The 21,301-nt window shown below is 41.6% G+C and overlaps 1 protein-coding gene across 1 annotated transcript; it reads right to left on the bottom strand.

The window, feature by feature from the left end:
• Positions 1-1,718: 1,718 nt before the first annotated feature.
• abcb10 (ATP-binding cassette, sub-family B (MDR/TAP), member 10) lies at positions 1,719-19,780 on the bottom strand. Its single transcript, XM_033627858.2, has 14 exons — positions 18,783-19,780; positions 16,996-17,202; positions 14,066-14,268; positions 12,957-13,091; positions 12,407-12,553; positions 10,531-10,666; positions 10,284-10,379; positions 9,251-9,460; positions 9,056-9,135; positions 8,714-8,894; positions 7,244-7,287; positions 7,026-7,060; positions 6,769-6,827; positions 1,719-6,626 (listed from the first exon to the last, which is right to left on the bottom strand). Exons 1-14 carry the CDS (start codon positions 19,222-19,224, stop codon positions 6,433-6,435), a joined length of 2,169 nt encoding a protein of 722 aa, XP_033483749.1. The 5' UTR covers positions 19,225-19,780; the 3' UTR covers positions 1,719-6,432.
• Between the last annotated feature and the right edge of the window lie 1,521 nt (positions 19,781-21,301).

The following is a 21,301-nucleotide window of genomic DNA, read 5'->3' as shown; positions in this document are numbered from 1 at the left end:
ACCAAATGACCATTTGTAAATCATTAGTCATGCCGTATTTCCTTGAATTTGTGAAGACAACTTTATCACGCATGGCTTTACGGATTGGGGGCCATGTTTGACAATATGTTTGGCCTATATAAAATCATATTTACGAACTCTTAAACAACTTGTGCAGTATAATTCAAGTCTCATTTATCCATTCGAGTCCCCAATACTTCCCAAACACATTCATTTTTGCTAAAACATTACAGTTTAAATCTGAACTGAAAGTGAAACTTATCAATGCTCTCTTTAAAGCCAGACTCCAGTGCTAAGGTTAGTGAATTCAAGGTAACATAGCATGACTACTGGATTTACAAATGGTCATTTTGTCTGTGAAGTATTCCTTTAAAATAATTTTAAATCTGCTTCCTGAGACCAAAGACTCTCTCCACTAGTAAATCTCTGCATGCTCCTACCAACCACAGAGGTGTGGCATGGTTGAGCTTCACTGAATGCTGCAGGAGCTTAAAAAGAGTATCTTTTTTCTAAATGTGTGAATTATTCTGATATTTACTTTCCTCTCTTATGAACAAATAAGGCAAACAGATTATCATATCATTTAGTTGCGTAAGGCCGTAAAGGGTCAGAGCCTCTCAGTTCCTGTAGTTCCTCAAATAGCTCTGGAGTAGATACAGAGAAAAGCAAGCGGAGCTGCAGCACATGGAGCTGGAATTGGAAACCCATGCAGGGCTGAGCAGCACCTGGTGAGCTGCATGAGCCAGCTGAGACGTCCTCTGCAGGGCAGGAACACAAGGGCTGCCTCTGCTGGAGGGTTGGCCCATGGTGAGAATAAAGCTGAGGTTTAAAGTCTTTAAACTTAGATGATCTTTATCATACTGTCACCAAAGGTCATGAATGAACACCCACTCATTCTGAGCATAAGAAGAGCATAATTTCCAAGATATTTCAGTTTTATTTTCATTGGTCTTTTACAGCATGTCTTTGCCTCTTGTGCCTGTGCTGTTTAGAAATCCCTCTCTATCACACAACGGCTGAGCCTGATTCTAAAAAGGCTGATTGACGCACTCAATGTATCTTGACAGACTCTTAATCTGCCCCACAAGAGCAACAAGCACTCAGAAGGAGAATAAATCAACTGATTGCCATAATTTACTGTGTTGCCAGGACCGGTCTGTGTGCGGGCAGATAAGACAATGTGCAGAGTCTATTTGTACGAGAAGCTTACCGCGCTGTCAACACAACCTTTCAGCAGCTGAATACACATTGCTCATATCATTACCAAGAAGTTTTATTTTAGTATGATGGATTGAATGAACATTGATCCCACCGAGTGAGCAGCGAACACTACTCTTGAGCCCCCTGTAGGTAAAAGTAAGAGGCAAAAGCACCACCTAGTGACAGCCTGACACACTGCATGGAAACACACCAGACACAATCATACAAGTATACTATGAGAAATGTCAGCATGTTAAGTTGAATGAGAAAATGTGATGCGTTACAAGCTATTAAATATAATCTATACTGATAAAGCAAAGGATGAGGCGTAAGTTTGCCTCCTCTTCTCATCAATTTTAGTGGCTCAGTAGAGGAATGGTGATTAAAGGGTGCTAATATGACCACTGTATTTAAGACATACAATATAATATGGGTCTACCTAACCCCTTAAAGCAATGTAATAAAATGTCATCTTCACTTATTAAAAACAAACAAAACAAAAATTCACATTTTGAAGCTATTTAAATATGTTCCAATTTAATAAAAGTGTTCACAGTATGAGCCTAAACATACCAAAACGTACACAGCAACTTAAAGAAGGGCGTAGGTTTAAATTCAACAATGGGAAGAAACATATCAAATGGAGAGATTTGGGGGTTCTCTGCTGGAAAATTTTGAGCCTTAGCACTTAATTTCCTGCATTCTAGTGATTTTTTTTTGTACCAATTTATGGTGTAAATATCTTCAGTCCTCTGCTACTTTAATGTTTTTATTGAGGGAGACACGTCCCCCACGCCCCCCCCCCTAAAATCTATGCCAATGCAAAAAAATATCAACATAACAAAAGCAATCTTCCCACAAATAAAAACTATCAATACCTCACTTTATTTACCTTTACATGGAATAATTTACCAAACACAAAAATAATTAAAAAATCTATCATACATCATTTAGATCATGATTTTTATAACTTATACAAAGTTTAAAAAAAGAGAAGAACCTCTTGGTGGTCTTCTGTGATTTGTTATTAGACATGGATCTGTCATTAACTGGGAAACTTTCACTTTTTACGGAGTGAGTGTTGAGGTGATTTTTAACAAAACATGAATTCTTTCAATTTAATGTGAATAGGTGGAGTTTGGTGATTTTAAAAATGTACTTCCACCTGACACAAGTCTGGACATGTGATGTTCAGAGACAATGTTCATGGTGTGACATTAAAATAAAGGTTTCAATTTGAGATGATAACTAATGGGGTGTGAGGAAATTAAAATCTGTTGCTACCTTTAAGACACAACATTAAAATCATCACAAAAGAAAACAAAGCACATGGAAACTTTCTTAACTAAGTTATCTTAATTAAAGTTAAGTAACTGAGACAGAGAACAGAGCTCACATGTTGTTGCCGTACAGTCTATACACTGTAATAAATATATAAAACCTCTACATTTATAAAACCAGACACAGACAACATTACAAGGCTTTCATGTGGTCAGTCATCAGTGATCAATGCTGTTTTAATATATTCCTTGTTTAAATATTATCAAGACTGATTTGTTTAAATGTCCAGTTTTTAGAGTCTCTGCGCATCACTGCCGTCAAACCATGAAAGAAAGTTACGTTCACAATAATTCAAGTTTCTAACTCATAAAAAACATACAAAAAAAACAAAAAAACAAAAAACCTAGCATGAACATTCAGAGAAATGCACACAGGTTTGCAGTCTCTTCATCTGATTCAAATGGTAAGAGAAAAAAAAATATTGTAGGAAAATATTGTGTTGATAATGTTTTATATATAAAACTGGTGCAATATTCAAATCTAATTCATGTCAAAGAAAAACTCCTGCAACATACTGTCTGACTTTTGTTTTAGAAATAGACAGTGAAAATATAGGAAATATACTTACGAATAGAGACTGACTTAAAGTTTCCCTCCAGACAAGTTTTTAAATTATGTAAAAATACTTTGCTGTGATTAATATTTCGTAAAACATGGTCTGACCACATATAAAGTTAACTCTCGCTCTCTGTACTGATAAGTCTGCTGAGGGTTCCAGGTTACTGTTCAAGCATTTTGTATTACTGACATAGTTAATCTAGGTTGCCTTGCGTCATTTGAATCTCAGATCTTAGAAGCTCAGCCGCCAGAAGAAAATTTTGGCATAATCGGTTTCTGCAAAAACCACAGATACATTACATTTGTAAATTTCATACGAATCACATCAACGTTTCTATGTGACATGATGATGATTCCATGTATATGAGCTGACTTTGTCGTCAGGAAATAGAGGGGGTGGTGGATACCAGGCTGCAAACAATTGTTCGAAACCAACAAACAAAAAAGTAGTTTTTCATGACCTGCTGCCGCATTTCCAGCTACTTTTTGCCACTAAAAATTACACAACTTTCTTCCCCGAATCCTCTGACTGAACATACCTCTCTATCTGTATGATTGAACCCCACTTTATCTTTATTATTATTGTATGTACTTTCATTTATGTAGGCCTACTTGTGTAATACCCTGGCTTCTGGCTTAAGACCATGTATTTGTGTTTGCACTGTTTAGTACTATTATTTCATTGTCTTTAAACTTTCCTTTAAAATTTGAAAAGCTCTAAGGATAATAATCATTCACAGCCTGTTCTTTTCCTTTGTGGTGGTTTAAGAAAGAAAAAAACTGGTTTGTCGTATTGACAGAAATTGGCATTCTGGCCCATTCCAATATTTCATTTTGAAGCCAATATCAGCCAATAATGATGATGTGGGTTGGATTTTATGGAAATGCATCGACACTGCCTGCTTCAGTAGAGGAATGTGAAAACACCTCTCTAGTGACAGATACAGGTCAGTATAGTCAAGGTCAGACATTTTACGGGACATGAACATCAGAAAAACACATTTATATAATATGTGATCATTTGCTGTAAATCAATTAAAGCTTCTCATCAGACATCTAGTTGTTTCTCACGAGCAATTCTAGAAACAGTCCAATCTGCAGTCCCTTTAGAGCTGTAGGGTATTCAAACTGAGACCATTTGCATGTCTCACGTAACACTCCAGTCCAACAGACTCCCCCTGAGCAGTGAAGTGGACATTTACCATGAAAATATTTACTGAGGAGAATCATTCCTTCTTAGCCGAGCCCTTTAACATGAGCGCTGTGGCTTTTAGAGCGGTTTACACAGAATTTAATGTCGGCCAAGTGCACATCCTGTTCAATTATGGAAGAGACAGAGAGACACAGTGGTCAACAGTGTTCAGTCAGAAATGTGTATGACGTAATGTTAGTTTCTGATTTTCTGTTTTTCCACCATTTATAGATTAGACCAAGAAAAGTGACTGAGATTACAAGACAAGATAAAAGATGAAGGGATTAGGGATTTTAGACAATGAGATACTTGCTAAGAGAGATGTGATCATGACACACAGACCACCTCTGACTTTAATGACATGTCTCCCTTTTCGTGCCTCCCAGAGAGCAGCAGAACATCTTACAGAGAAGAGGCTGTTCAGCTCGCCTCACTCAACCCTCCCAAGTGCACAGTTACTGTGTTTGACATGTAACCATGGAAAGGTTTAGCAGTTCCAGGGCAGTCACTTAAATCTAAAGCAAGGAAATCTCACTGAATCTAAACATACTGGTAAACCCATCCCAATGTAAATACGATTAACTGAGACCAAGTCCTTGGTGAAAGAAATAATGTTTTTTTTTTTTTTTAAGATGTGTAGCACCTCAGCTGTGACTCACAGGACAATCACTAATATTTTTCATGGCAAATGTGCAGAAATTAAAGTCTGGGTAAAGAAAAACTAAATATGTGTTCTGAGTTTGTCTCATCACAGAAAAGTGTGTTTTCTACTGATGAAAAAAATGGCAAGAATATGAAATAAGGTTTAAAAAATGTGAAAAGCTGTGACGCCGTGGGTGCATCTGCTGTGAAGCTGCTCTCATTCAGCTCGTTCAGCAGCTAACATTAGCACAAAGAACACCACCACAGCAGTGAGCATTAACCGCCAGCAGGCTGGGTAGCTGACTCCGGTTGAAAGACTGAGAGGTATGTTGGTGAGTTTGCTTGTTTTTATATGATAGTAGCATTTAACAAAGATAGTTATTCGTGTGTTTATTAGACTGAAGGAGCCAAGAGAGATTGCTGAATGTAGCAAACTCACCACTCACTCACAGGGAGGAACAAAACAACACTGATGCTACACGTTAGTTTTTATATGGTGAGGGGAGGGGTTATGTTAAAAAAAATCCTGGACACAGAATGATGAGAAACAGTTTTTTAACTGTCTAACTTAACAACAGAGCACTGCACAGTTCTCAGTCTTTTCACATTTTCAACAAGTCCTTTCTAACATGTTTCATGTGTTAAGAAAGAACTCTCTGATTTTACTTTACCTGGACTTTAATTCATGTCCTCATAGTGTCCAGTCCTGCTTTACTACAACACAAATAGCTGCTTCCTTTAAATAATGTCTGTAAATACTCTGCATGAGGGCTTCAAGTTTTAAATAGAAACAATATGTCACAAATACACATTTAGCAGTTGTGTATACACGGTACTGGACTGTTTTTGGTTTGCTTATGAAAATCATGAAGTGATAACAGACAACAGTGAAAGTGAGAGTGAAAGTCATTTGCACCAGATGCATACGGTCACATTTACATTCTGCACGTCTCAGGTACGCCTGAACTATTTTTAAACAGGATTTAGGCTTTCCTCGAAAACTATGGTAGTAACAGTGATTTTAAAAAATGACATGTTGCTGTGTGAGGAGTGTCTGTCTTCATCGTGTCTCCTTTTCATCCTCTTTCAGACCTTGTCTTTCAGTGCAGATATTAGTTAGATATTTTCAAAATAAAGCATCTCTAAGAACCTGATCCTTGTTTCAGTTCGTGGGTCTTCACGGCAGATTACCCTGTTTGTTTCCTTTTCAAACAGCTCCTCATGTGGAGCTAAACAGTCAGTTCAGCAGTGAATAGACAGTCGCAGCATTTAAGAAAAACCCTTCAATGTTTCTCGGTGGGTTTTCCATTCTCCTCTTCTTCTAGTGTTCATCTGTTGCCCTGTGGAAAGATCTGCTTTCCTTTAGTTTTATCCATCTTTGTTCATTCCAGGCAATACCTATCTTCCCCGCTGCCCCACCCCTTCTGAAGCAAAGCCACTTTATTCCTAGGCATTGACCTCACCTCTTCCTCATCCACTCGTCTGTACTCCCTGTCCTCTCAGCGAAGTGCTCGTTGCTGTTCATCTTGTAGAAACGCCTGTTTCTCCATCAGTTTTCTGAACAGTCCCTGCCTGTTGCCTAGCAGCTCTGTGTGCTGGCCACACTCTGCTATACGCCGCTGGTCCAGTACAGCAACAGCGTGAGCATTCTGGATGGTAGAGAGACGGTGAGCAATGATCACGACTGTCCTTCCTGTTGTTTGGGTGAGAGCAGCAGGAAATCATGAGTCAAGAGAAACAGAGGTGGCATCAGTGCACTAGGAGAAGCAGTACTGAAGCTTTATTCTGGCATGAATACAATTTGAGAGAGAGACAAAAAAGACGGACAGATCTACCTTCCATCAGACGCTCCAAGGCCTCCTGGACCAGGAACTCATTCTCAGCATCCAATGCACTGAGGAAAGATGGTTGTTTAGGGTTTCATTCAACAAAACAATCTTAAACCAGCAAAATAAAAACAGTTTCTGAAGTCATTATTATTATAGTATTCATACATATCTACAGTGCTGAGCAGAGTAAATAAAAGCAGACAGAAAAAGATAGTAAAAGTAAAGTGGTTTTGTGATTGAAACATTTCTTTAGTCTTTCTCACCTGGTCGCCTCGTCTAATAGCAGGATTTTAGGATTCTGTGGAGGGAAAACACAAATAGTTTTATAATAATTCACAGAAAAAAAGGAAAGCAGAGACTTGAGTGTTGATTCTGATTCAATGTGAACAAATGTTATCTGCAGATAGCAGATATGATCGGAGTTGTGCTTTCTTCTGCTGTGGATGAACAGTAAAACAAACAAGCATGTTGCTGTACTCACCTTGAGCAGAGCTCTGGCTATGGCTATCCTCTGCTTCTGACCACCTGAGAAACAAACACACAAGTTAACCATGTATACACATAAAGGCTGCATCTAAATATGCCTTATGTGTACTGTATACATGGAGCCATGATAGTTTAAGAAGTATTTCACTGCTGGAAAATGGTCTTTTCATAAAACTGGGCTGTCTATGCAGTAGAAAGGTGCAGAACTCTTGAAATTGGTGCTACATGACCACAGTAAACAGAGGTAAAGGACTGTGGCGTTCGCTGTTGCTCAAGAGGTAGAAAACCTACAACTACCAGAATGCACTATGCCACACCAAACCAATAAACGCTCTCGCTGGTGGATGATGTAAAGCAAGCTTGTCCATTTTGACACAGGAAACAATATGGTGACAGACTGGTAACAAACAATCTTGAGGTACAGTTAAACAGTAAGCTAAAATGTGTTTCTGAAAATCTGAAAACATTTGAGGCAAGAAACAGGCAACGCAGTAACAGAATCATGTTTCATAATTCATCAGCACTGCTTAGTTTTACCATTTGATCTCAGTATTTTAAGCCTCTGTTACAACAATACAGGAAACAGGATCCAATTCCTGTTCACAAATTCTCGCATTACAACCAAACAGTGCACTAAAATATGTCTCTGAAGATGTTTTAGATGAGAAATAGGCAGTGCAGTTGCAGAACCTTGTTTTAAATTGAGGGGGGCTTTCTCAATTCACTTCTACATTCTATGTGTCTGCAGTGGCGGGCATATGAAAATGCAGAGGTACAATCTGTAGTTTGAGCAACAGCCCAAGAGCCAAAGTATCCCTTTAATAGAGTAATAAAGCATTTCATAAAGTAAATAAAAAATAATAATTGGCCATAATTCTACTGTGTGACAAGATATGAATACACATTAAATACAAATACTTGTGAAAGAGTCAGAGTTAGAAAGACTTGGAAACTTTAAGCAGTGCTGTCTTTCTGAAATGTAAATCAAAAAGTTTGTTTTTTTTAATCCATCCATCCATCTTCATCCGCTTATCCAAGGCTGGGTCGTGGGGGCAGCAGGCCAAGCAAAGCACCCCAGACGTCCCTCTCCCAAGCAACGTTTTCCAGCTCCTCCTACCAGTGGGACGTGCCCTGAACACCTCTAACGGGAGGTGCCCAGGAGGCATCCTGATCAGATCCCCGAACTACCTCAACTAACCCCTGTCTGTTTTACAGTGTTGCCAGAGTGGCAAAAGCAAATTTCCATTTCATGCAATGTAATGAACAATAAAGTTTTCTTATCTTATCTATGGAACAAATATCTATCTCAGTATCATCGACCCTGCTGACTGCTTCCATGCATCAACAGAGCAGCAATATCAGAACCCATCAGCTGTGCATACGTGCAGATATGTGTTTGCAGAGATTAACAGTGCAGTGGATGTTGTGATGATGACCCTGTTGTGTCTCTAGCTCTGCTTCTCACCTGACAACAGCACTCCTTTCTCCCCCACTACAGTGTCAAAGCCCTTAGGAAAAGACTGGACGAAATTAAAGGCGTTGGCTAATCTGGCTGCCCTGTAGATGTCCTCTGTGGTCACAGCGTCTGGGTCCACTGCACCGTACGCAATGTTTTCTCTGATGGAGCAAGAAAACAGCACAGGCTCCTGGGAGAGAGGTGGGAAGAGGAGATGACAAATGTGAGAAAAACAATCTTCAATCAATCGTCAATCTTCTCAAGGCTCTCAATGTTTTTTGGCTACGTACAGATGATGTGTGTGTTGTGGGTTTTACAGGAAAACAAACGAGTTAGAGAATAATTTATTACCTGGCTGACAGTCCCAATGTGACTCCTGAGCCAATAGGGATTCAGATCTTTGATGTCATGACCATCTATAGTGATGATACCTGGAGAAACAAGGTCATTCTCAGAGGTTAAACAGCCATCTGATGGAGGCTTGTGTTGCTACGTTTGTCATCACAGATTTTTGAAACTGTCAGAACAGAACAATCGTTCTCTTACCAGCGTCACAGTTGTACAGCCTGAGCAGTAGTGAGACCAGGGTTGATTTTCCAGAGCCGCTGGGTCCCACCACGGCCATGATGGTGCCAGCTGGAACCAATAGATTGAGGTTCTGGAAAATGGGAGCCTCATGACGGGCCGGATAGGCAAAGGACACATCAGAGAACTCCAATCGACCCTTCAGCTGTTCTGGAGGAAGCATGAGACCTTCTGTGGAGGAGCAGAGGAGGAGGGACACCAAGATAAAACCATTATTAAAGTTACAATCTCCATTTCAGTCTCTTTGGCAACACCTATGGCTATAAGCGGTAACTGCAGGTCATGACCCGCTAGAAGTGTGTGAGACACTGTCTTCTGTCTGTTTTTCCTATTGTCTTTGCTTCTTATCCTACTTTGTTTTGTTTGGGGCATTCCTGGGCACAGTGCGCAGGTGACGTAGGGGACCAGATTCCAGACTGTAAGCAGCACGCATCAAAGAGGGCGCTATGAAAATCACAGACACAGCAGCAAAACAAATGCAAATATAGTGAGACGAAATGCCAAGTGAGCACAGCTGGGGTTGGCTTTTACTTTCACTATCCAACAATTCCTGCAGAGCACACGTTTAACTTGCTCGAGTGGTTTAACACAGTATATGAGGAAAAATAAAATAAATGATCAAGGGAGTAAAGCAAAAACAGTGCTAGATTAATTGACTACATCTTAAAATGTAAATTGTACACAGTGTTTATTAACTACTTGGGCAAAAATACCTCTGTTTTACCCCTGTTAACCTGTTTTGCAATGACAGAGCAAGCAGTGAGTCTTTGAAACCTGTTATACTGTATATAGTTAGAGATAAAATGTCCAACAGTGAATATACATCTAGTTACACAGAGAGAAGGCTGAGACTATAAAGACAATCTTTTTAACAATTCTGAAACACTTAGTTTTAGTTAGTTTTCAGGACATATAAAAAACTCATTGATGCAGTGGAGTAATACTCTCCTTTGTGTGTGTGTGTGTGTGTGTGTGTGTGTGTGTGTGTACTGACCATTTAGAGGAAACTCTGGCTTCCTGTCCAGCAGCTCCCACAGTCTGCCTCCTGCTCCAAGACCCTTCATCAGCTCAGAGTAGAATGAACTCAGACCTACACATCAAACAGAAGTCACCACACACACACACACACACACACACACACACACACACACACACACACACACACACCATACTGACGTAAACAATACAGTACAGGAGATTCACATAATAATAGAGTACATGTGCACATGTTGGTGTCTTACCTGCAACACTGATGCCCACCCAGAAAGTGTACATGAGGAACGATGAGAGCTCTCCCACGGTCATGTGCTGGCTGGCCATTAGGAGGCCTCCTTTGTACAGCACTGACAGGATCATGATGTTACCACTGAGACCAGTCTGGCACACACACACACACACACACACACACACACACACACACACACTGGGTTATTTGATTACTCCTACATCTGGCATCACTGATTATACAGCCCATCTGACAGGCTAATGTTTCAGCTAACTGGACCCTCTCTTTTGGTTTCTGAACTGCAGTTTACTGAGCATGGAGAATATTATTTTACCTGATAATATTCAATTTAGGGAAACAGTCTAGAGGGAGGAGACGCAAGGAGAATGACGTACATTCACATACTGATATTACAGGTGGGGGGAGAAACATATTTGTATAGTTATTCTCTCTTGAAATATTATTCTCAATGCAGAGAGGTCAATAATCTTACATTTAAAACCCAACTGACCCTTAAATTATGATCACCTGTGACCAAGCCCCCAGGAACAGCACCAGGCTCTGAAGCCAATTTGACATAGTGACTGAACCGAGGAATTATATCTTCCAGTCCGTCATGTGATGCCACTGGGCCCAAAATGACTTTTTCCCATAGACTTACATCATGAAAGAGACCTCTGTAAATCAGTGGATACAATTTCGTGAGCCTCACAACCCCCACGAAATGACTCGTTTCACTGTCAGGATTTCAACCATTTGGTCCGACAACATCTCTGAAGTCTAGAAGAGCCACATGATTGAATTATTTTAACCCCCTTCTAACCAGAGGTTAGCAGCTCAGCCGGTGAAAGTCTTTAGTGTGTCTGCTCTATGGGCCCAATGATGCGGAAGTTCAGGTAATTTTATACCAGGGGCGTCGAACGTTTTTGGCTTAATGCGCCACTGAGCAACTTTCATAGGGATTAAAGGGACCTCGCCTTTAATGCTGTTTCCAGTTCTCTCAATACATCCATGTCTGTGACAGTTTCTGAAGACTGGACTGTATGTTTCTGACAGCTAACCGAAATGGATGGTGAAACATAATGGATGTTAACAGGTGCGTTGTGTTTACATTCTAAGCTAGGCTAAGCTAGGCTTCCATTTGTTACTACTCTTCTGCATTGATAATCATTTTATCTTCACATCTTAGCCCTCTGAATCAGAATCAAAATGTGGGATGTCTTGAGATTCCCGCCCCTAACAAGATACCTGATGATGCAACAGTGAAGACAGACAGAGAGGACAATACATTCAATAATGATCAGTTGAGAGATTCTCAAAGAGCTTTAGAGTTTAGAGACAGAGCAAGATCTAATTCAAAAGCCATAAAATTATGTGTTTGTTTATAGAGTTTTAGATAGGTGTTAATTAATTTTTATGGTCATTCTGAAGGTTGTAGCATGTGGTGCTGATGACTTATTATATTCTAATGGGTTTCATATATTCTGTGTACCATCACTAACGTAAATCAGGGTGAACAATTAAAGCTTAATTTCATCGATATGCAAAATGCAAATATCGCCCAAGTGTTAAAGAAATAAAGAGGAGACATAAAGAGAAAAACCTGTTCAAGAGCCATAAGCCAAGTTGTGAGTTGTTTCAACACAATCTTAACCTTTTACTCTCTGACCATGTAAGGGTATACTTTTTTATGGTGAAACATACATCATGTTCTGACATTGCAGGTGCTGTGGTGATTCAACAAACTTGAAATACAGGGGCAAAAAAGCGGAAGCCTCTTTGCAATGTTTTATTTCCTAACTGTGGTTTGGTTTGCTTCACTGGTAGGACACGCACGCACGCACGCACGCACGCACGCACGCACCCACACACGCACGCATACACAGACTTACCACTCCAAAGAAGCCGGCTCGTAGTACAGCCTCCTTCCTGGCCAGGCTGAGGACCTGGTCTGTCTTCTGTGTGTATTTGTTGACCTCTGACAGCTCTTTACCAAAAGCTCTGACCGTCCGTATGTTGCTGATGCGCTCCTCTGCCAACTACACACACACACACACACACACACACACACACATGCAATCCATTTTATTACAACTTTATCTTGATTATCAACATTGTAAATTTACTCTATCTGTGAATTTAATTAAGCTAATGCAGGCAGTGCAGCATTTATATTAGAAACTAAGGGGTACACAAACACTACTGCAAATTTGCAATTACATTTTGTCACTACTTCCTGTTTTTAATTACCACATCCTCAAATAATGTCTTATTGATCCCTGCTGCTGAACATCTGGTGACACCACTCATGTGCTTACAAAACAAAGAAATATCAAAAAGCTAATACGCATTTTTCCAACCATTTAACTCCTTCATATTCCACCATACCTGGCAGCTAAGTTTCAGCCTATTCTTTGATCTGCGTGTTTCTGTGTGCTGTACCTGTGTGGCTTGTGCAAGTGCGTCCTGTGTGGATTTGGAGATGGAGCGAAGGTATTTGCCGTAGAGTACAGCGAGGCCAGCCACTGGAGGAACAATGAGCAACACAAAGCCCGCAAGACTGGGGGAGACATAGATCTACAAGAGGACAAAGAGGAGGAAAAAAAACACCCGTCAATAGAAATAAAAGGTGTCAAAAGAAAGGAGAGAGAGGAAGGGTGTAGAGGAGGAAGACAGAAAAATGTTCACACCAAATCAGTTACTGATCAGCAATTACTTCCACCTATTTCCTTGTACAGTCATTACACCAGGAAATCATTTTACTTCCTTCTAAGAACAACTTGTTTGTTGAGAGCGTCCATTATGTTTTATGATTTTCTGTAACTGTTCGAAAGAAGTTTGCAGATACGAAAAAGTTGAGACTAGTGACTGAATATCAGATAAGCATACTTTAGATTAATAGCTCACCAAGTAACTATCAGTTCAACCACCTGTTGGTCAATACTGTATATGAGTGACCTCCACACACACAGTGCTTATACCTGCGGGTGTGGCAGTTAAACAACACAATCTATCCTTTTCCTTGGATTGACAGGAAGCATATATATAAACCTGTTTCCCAACAGTCCTGCAGTCTTTAAACAGTAATGTGCAGCTAACATACCAACAACACAGCAGAAAAGACACAAACAAAAGACGTCAAGAAAATCACAACGACTTCCTCGTACTGAACAACAAAAGACTGCACAGGCAAACACCTCACTCTCACTGTGGTGTTTCTAAAGTCAGACTGACAGTGAGTGTGTCCTTATATTGCAGTAATTATGTTAAAGGGACAGTTCAACCTAAAATCATATATCTCCAAGACTCTGCCTCTCAGCAAAGCAGTCTAGATTGATAAACAGCACTACAGGTAAGAGGAAAATGTATGTATTTTGATTTTGATGTGGACTGTCCCTTTACATCTAAAAGTATTTCAGACACATCAGTAATACAACCTAACCTAGCACTTTTATTCCACAATATTACTATATCACAAAGGAGACCTATTGACTCCTCATTCAAACCTGTCCTGGCCAACCACAGTGGAGCACTCAGAGAGACGTACTCACCATCATACTGACACCAGCAATTGCCTGGGCGAGGGCTCTCAGTCCGTCTGATAGGTTGTCAGTGATGGAGCGGCCCACCACGGCGGTGTCAGCAGAGAGGCGGTTGATAAGCTCTCCGGTGCTATTCCTGTCAAAAAATGCCACTTCCTGTCTGAGGATGGAGGAGAAGACAGAGGCACGGAGATCACGAACAATCTGTTGGCCTAAAGAGAGAAATGATATCAGTGAGGACAATAGAGAAAAGTCAATCATCACAAACTGAATCAACTCCATTTCTGCTAAGTCATCAATCATCCCAGGCCATCATTCAATAAAAATACAAAGTGTGGTTGGTTACAGCTTCACAAATGTGGATAGTTGCACATATAAAATGACATTTTTTTCAACTTCAGGCTCTGTTAAGTTATGATGGGTATTTCTCATTATATTTGGCATATTGTAAAGTCAATCAATTGATTGAAAAAAAAAAGACAATAATTAACTAAAGGAGTGGTTCAACTTTCTGGGAAATAAGGTTATTCCTGTTCTCACTGAAAGTTAGATAAGAAGATTAATATCACTCTCATGTCTATACATGAAAATGGGGCGTGGAATTACAGGTGAGAGCAACCAGAAAGCAAAGGGCTAGAGTTGGCAGGCACTTAGCCTAGTTTAGCACAAAGACTGGAAACAGGGGGAAACAGTCAGCCTGACTTTGTCCAAAGTTTAACAATAAGCCTGATGTGCATCTCTGAAGCTCACAGATAACATCTTGCGGGTTTAATCTGTACACAAACAGGAATATTATCTCTGTAAGGTTGCCAGGAAATGCCTGTGCCTGGCTGCTGGTCGCCAAGAAGTAATAACAGCCATAACTGGTTGCTGCTTGTGTACAGATTAAACAGACATGATAGATCGTGTTAATTAGTGAGCTTTCGAGGTGTTCGTAGGAGTATATATTTTTTTTAACTTTGGACAGAGCCAGGCTGGCTGTTTCCCCTGATTATAATATTTATGCTAAGCTAAGATAAGCATCTCCTGGCTGTGGCTCCATATTTAACACAGATATCAAAGTGGTAATGAAATATAAGACACTGAAAGTTATTGTTTCCTATACTTTCCTGAATAGTGAATACAAAGATGAAGACCAGGATAAATACACACACACACATATATGTATATATATATATATATATATATATATATACAGTACAGGCCAAAAGTTTGGACACACCTTCTCATTCAATGCGTTTTCTTTATTTTCATGACTATTTACATTGTAGATTCTCACTGAAGGCATCAAAACTATGAATGAACACATGTGGAGTTATGTACTTAACAAAAAAAGGTGAAATAACTGAAAACATGTTTTATATTCTAGTTTCTTCAAAATAGCCACCCTTTGCTCTGATTACTGCTTTGCACACTCTTGGCATTCTCTCCATGAGCTTCAAGAGGTAGTCACCTGAAATGGTTTCCACTTCACAGGTGTGCCTTATCAGGGTTAATTAGTGGAATTTCTTGCTTTATCAATGGGGTTGGGACCATCAGTTGTGTTGTGCAGAAGTCAGGTTAATACACAGCCGACAGCCCTATTGGACAACTGTTAAAATTCATATTATGGCAAGAACCAATCAGCTAACTAAAGAAAAACGAGTGGCCATCATTACTTTAAGAAATGAAGGTCAGTCAGTCCGGAAAATTGCAAAAACTTTAAATGTGTCCCCAAGTGGAGTCGCAAAAACCATCAAGCGCTACAACGAAACTGGCACACATGAGGACCGACCCAGGAAAGGAAGACCAAGAGTCACCTCTGCTTCTGAGGATAAGTTCTTCCGAGTCACCAGCCTCAGAAATCGCAAGTTAACAGCAGCTCAGATCAGAAACCAGATGAATGCCACACAGAGTTCTAGCAGCAGACCCATCTCTAGAACAACTGTTAAGAGGAGACTGCGCCAATCAGGCCTTCATGGTCAAATAGCTGCTAGGAAACCACTGCTAAGGAGAGGCAACAAGCAGAAGAGATTTGTTTGGGCCAAGAAACACAAGGAATGGACATTAGACCAGTGGAAATCTGTGCTTTGGTCTGATGAGTCCAAATTTGAGATCTTTGGTTCCAACCGCCGTGTCTTTGTGAGACGCAGAAAAGGTGAACGGATGGATTCCACATGCCTGGTTCCCACTGTGAAGCATGGAGGAGGAGGTGTGATGGTGTGGGGGTGTTTTGCTGGTGACACTGTTGGGGATTTATTCAAAATTGAAGGCACACTGAACCAGCATGGCTACCACAGCATCCTGCAGCGACATGCCATCCCATCCGGTTTGCGTTTAGTTGGACGATCATTTATTTTTCAACAGGACAATGACCCCAAACACACCTCCAGGCTGTGTAAGGGCTATTTGACCAAGAAGGAGAGTGATGGAGTGCTGCGGCAGATGACCTGGCCTCCACAGTCACCGGACCTGAACCCAATCGAGATGGTTTGGGGTGAGCTGGACCGCAGAGTGAAGGCAAAGGGGCCAACAAGTGCTAAACACCTCTGGGAACTCCTTCAAGACTGTTGGAAAACCATTTCAGGTGACTACCTCTTGAAGCTCATGGAGAGAATGCCAAGAGTGTGCAAAGCAGTAATCAGAGCAAAGGGTGGCTATTTTGAAGAAACTAGAATATAAAACATGTTTTCAGTTATTTCACCTTTTTTTGTTAAGTACATAATTCCACATGTGTTCATTCATAGTTTTGATGCCTTCAGTGAGAATCTACAATGTAAATAGTCATGAAAATAAAGAAAACGCATTGAATGAGAAAGTGTGTCCAAACTTTTGGCCTGTACTGTATATATATATATATATATATATACACACACACACACACATAAATATAGACATCAGTGAGTTTGTATTGGCTATATATATTGTGTATAGAGTATTGATCCCTCTCTTCGTCTCACCCGAGGTCTGCATGAGGTAGACTCTGGCGGCATTGGCTGCCCCGCCACACAGGAACACTCCCGTCAGCATGATACATAATGATGTCAGGGAGGCTGTCATCGTCTCTGTGTCTGCTCCAGTAGTGTAAATGGTGTCAATCACTTTACCCAGGAAGAAGGGAGCTGACATCGTTACTGCACTGGAGACAGTCAGGAAGCCCACGGCAGCTGAAGCAGAGACAGGAAAAGACAGAAAACTTAATCTAAACCAAATTATTGTAGAAAGCAAAACCCATGGCTACAATTTATGAAAGGATGTTTTAACTCTATATTCTGAAGGGGTTATCCAGGAGGGAAATTCAGTTGTTGCAGCAACACAAGGACATAAATAAGTGCAGATAAGAATAGAAAGTAACAGAGAAAAATAATGAGTACATGAACTAAAATAAGAATAGAAAGGGACAGTGGTGTGTTTAATGGCAGCAGAATCAAAAGGTCTATGTACTCAAAGGTCGTTCTTTCATTCATTTTTTGTAGCTACTTATCCCATTGGGGGTCATGGGGGGACTGAAACCTATCCATGGAACATAGCCAGCTGACATTGGGCAAGAGGCAGGGTACACCCTGGACAGGTCGCCAGACTATCACAGGGCTGACACATAGAGACAGACAACCATTCACACCTACGGGCAATTTAGAGTCACCAGTTATTATGGGAGGAAGCCAGAGTACCTGGAGAAAACCCACGCTGACATGGGAGTTCAAACCTCCTACCCTGGGTACCCTGAGGCTTCTTGCTGTGAGCCTACAATGCTAACCACTGCACCACCATGCCGCCAAAGTACTCAAAGTTTCTATTAGTATGATAGACTATGGTGCAAGACTCAATGTAACATATACGTATATGGTGATATAGAATGGGATATGAGACACAGTATAATGTGTAGTAGTTTAGTAATATAGTACAGCAACTTAACATGGTATGTGGTAAAACACAGCGTGAATACTTTCACAGTGCTGTCCAGATAAACATCACAAACAGCCAAGAGCAGACATACATGACAGACATGATTTGACTTGATATGAAAGTTTCTTATCTGGGGAACCTGTCTCCAAGCAAGGTCACCTCAGGGTACGATTCAAGTCACAGCCTTCAAAGAATCATATGGGAGGGACTCAGAGGGTTCAAATAATGCTACTGTCCTCAAGGCAGGATACAGTGAGGCTTCCTGTTGCTACTGATTAGAAAAATTTCTTTTTTCATTTCTTTTTCAATTTCATTTCTCTTTTGCTTATACTTTTATTTCATGCTGCTGTGGTTTTGCACTTCCTCATACACGGGAGACAACAACTGTAATCAAAGTATTCCTCTGGTGTTGTAATGGAGAATGATGCTGCGGAAACATGGCTACGTGCAGATTCCCTTCTAAATTTAGGCGGGGCGCAGGCTATCACATCCAGTGAAGGAAGGAAAAGATAAGAGAGCATCTGCACAGTGGATAAAATCTTCATTGGACTGACCACAGTGTGTGTACTATAGAGTATATCCTCTTCATGGCAGCCCAATAAAGTTTTGAGAGCTCTGAGTCAGTGTGCTTTAACCTTCACTATTTCCTATAATAAAAAAACATCATAATAAGTAAAGTGAAAGCTTTTTAACAATACACCTTTTTATTCTCTTGTAAGGGAAGTACCTAAAGGCTAGTCCAAAAACTGGTGGGTCAGTGACCACTGGAGATGTGTTGTGGATGGATAGACCTTCTTTGGTCATGGATATGTTGAGGCAAGGGGACTCTCAGTATACACACCTGCCAATCTCCATCTCTCAGGGTGAGCCAGTCGTAGTATCCTCTTAACATCCTCCCGCGGGGGGACCGTGATGGGTGTCTGGTCTCTCTCCGTATCTGTCTGGGTCTTCACTGACCCGGCAGGTGTGGGTGTGGAGGCAGCTGAAGAGCTGGCAAAGGCAACAGGTGTGTGTATGACTGTCCGTACTGTCGGTGTGTGTGAGCAGAGTATGGAGAGACCTCTGAGTGGACTGCAGGGCAGGACAGAGACACAGGGTGAGGACAGAGGGAAGGAGAGGGTCGGGTGGAGGGATGACTTGACCCCGGTTGACTGTCTCTTCCTCCGGAGGGCAGCGGAAGGAGTGAGCCGGTGCTGCAGCCATAACATCCTCTGCTGCGTTAGCTTCAGCTTGGACAGGTGAACTCCATGCGAGCACCTTGACATGCGAATAAAAAGCCGCATTGTCCGAGTTGTGTTGATATTAGCTTAACAAAAGGCAAAAGAGATACAAGTATGTTCCTCGGTGGTCAGTCAGAGTCAGTAACTGATGGTGTCGAGGTGTTTCTTGCTGAGTAAATCCACTCGTGTAAACATGTTTAGCCCCCCAGCCGTTAGGTCTTCACACCGTATCCACAGCCGAGCAGTTGTGGAGCTTCTTGCCGCCACATTGTCGAGTTTAGACCGTTAATTGTCCGTTTTATCTGCGCCTGACAGCCGCCGTCACCCCGTTTATCTCTTATCACCGAGCAGTTAACAACACCCAGCCTGTCACTGTCATCTGTCGCGGCTCAATATCTGCCTGACAGGCGGGTGAAGTGTAAACACAAGCTACCGGAGACCGACTGACCTCAAACGCACCGTGAGAACTGCAACTTATTTACCTGGAGAGAGTTTAACAGGGTGGAAACACGAAAGGTGACCCTGGTTTGGTTCTTATGTACTACACACGTACCATTCCTCCTCCTCCGCCTCCTCGGTGAATTCAATGGCTGATGATACATGCAAACTTTCCCAGACAAAACCAAGCAAACCCAGATCGTCTATACCAAGCCTTAAGGGACTGTTCCTTACTCGTGAGGGGCTGGAGGGGATGGTGCAAAGAGGAGGAAGCATGTCAAATTTTTTTTTTACGCACCCAGGAGGGATATATGTTTTTTATTTTGGCTTAGGGGAGGGACATACAAATTTAAATGGTTGTATTTTGTATTTATTTTACAGATGATTTTTAAAGAAAACATGCCTTTCAATCCCACAGGGTTTGTAAGCCATGTTTTCTTTAAAAATCGCCGAACACACAGAAAGCGTTTTCCATCCATCCGTCCATTCATTTTCATCTGTTTATCCGAGGCTGGGTAACAGGGGCAGCAGGTTGAGCAAAGCACCTCAGACATCCCTCTCCCCAGCAACACTTTCCAGCTCCTCCTGGGGGACCCCATGGCATTCCCAGGCCAGATGAGACTTGTAATACCTCTAGTGTGTTCTGGGTCTGCCCCGCGGCCTCCGACCAGTGGGACGTGCCTGAAACACCTCCAGCAGGAGGCACCCAGGAGGCATCCTGATCAGATGCCCAAACCACCTCAACTGACCCCTTTCGACACGAACAAGCAGTGGCTCTACTCCAAGTTCCCTCCAGATATCTCTAAGGCTGAGCCCAGCCACCCTTCCGAGGAAACGCCATCTGTATGATTGGGGCCTAAATGGAGCAACATCAAGCCCAAAAGGTAGATTGTGTGCCCCACATAGGGTGAGTTCTTTGCAGCGGCTGGGGTTCGAATCCAATCTGCAGCCCTTTGCTGCATGTCATCCTGTAACAGGGTAGACTGTATTGGCACCTTTATCTTATCTGACCTTTAGTCTAGTGGCACTGATTAGGTGTGGTTTGTGTGTGCAGTGGTGTTGTCTGTCCCCCAGTCCCAAATGGATCCCTTACAGACTCATTGACTCAAGTCCTAAGCCCTTACAGACCTAGGACCAATTCCATTTCTTCAATGGAACACGCAAAACCAGGGGAAGGGCCAAGACGAGGGCTAAGGGGAAGAAATGGAATTGGTCCTAGGTCTGTAAGGGCTTATGGATTGAGTCAACGAGTCTGTAAGGGATCCATTTGGGATTGGGTGTGTGTGTGTATGTGTGGGTGGAGGGAGGGACTTCACTTGCTGTGAGCCAATGGCTGTGGGGTGGTTACTGATTCAGGTGCTTCACTCCCTGGGGTATTTAAGCTGCAGGCTGCAAACACTGCTCTCTCTCTCTCTCTCTCTCTCTCTCTCTCTCTCTCTCTCTCTCTCATTCTCTCTGTGCTTCTAATCTGCAGGTATGTGCACGTTTAAGTGAACAGGCTTTTACCGTTGTGTTACACGTGAAGTTAACCACGTGAATGTTCAGGCCAAGGTCTCCCCATCATGCCGTAGCCTTAAGGCCGAGTTGCACCTCCAGAAAGGCCGACGAGTGATGCCGGCCTAGTGTATGGCAGCAGGCTGAAGTCAGCCATCAAGTAACAGGTACGTGTGACAGTGAAGAACAACTACAGAAGCAACCAACA

This window comes from Epinephelus lanceolatus, chromosome 2 (genome assembly GCF_041903045.1).
Source record: "Epinephelus lanceolatus isolate andai-2023 chromosome 2, ASM4190304v1, whole genome shotgun sequence".
Lineage (NCBI taxonomy): Eukaryota > Metazoa > Chordata > Actinopteri > Perciformes > Serranidae > Epinephelus > Epinephelus lanceolatus.
The sequence above is the reverse complement of the archived record's forward strand: the minus strand, read 5'-3'. Positions and strand labels throughout refer to the sequence as shown.

What these genes read in the sequence shown, in the direction of transcription:
- abcb10 (XM_033627858.2), bottom strand. Translation starts at nt 19,224, where the DNA reads ATGCGGCTTTTTATTCGCATGTCAAGGTGCTCGCATGGAGTTCACCTG. An exon ending in TGAGAGATGGAGATTGGCAG is followed by an intron (nt 17,203 to 18,782) that starts GTGTGTATACTG and finishes TCTCTGCTTCAG; the next exon opens with CTGCCGTGGGCTTCCTGACT. An exon ending in GCCAGAGTTTCCTCTAAATG is followed by an intron (nt 9,461 to 10,283) that starts GTCAGTACACAC and finishes GCTCCTCCACAG; the next exon opens with AAGGTCTCATGCTTCCTCCA.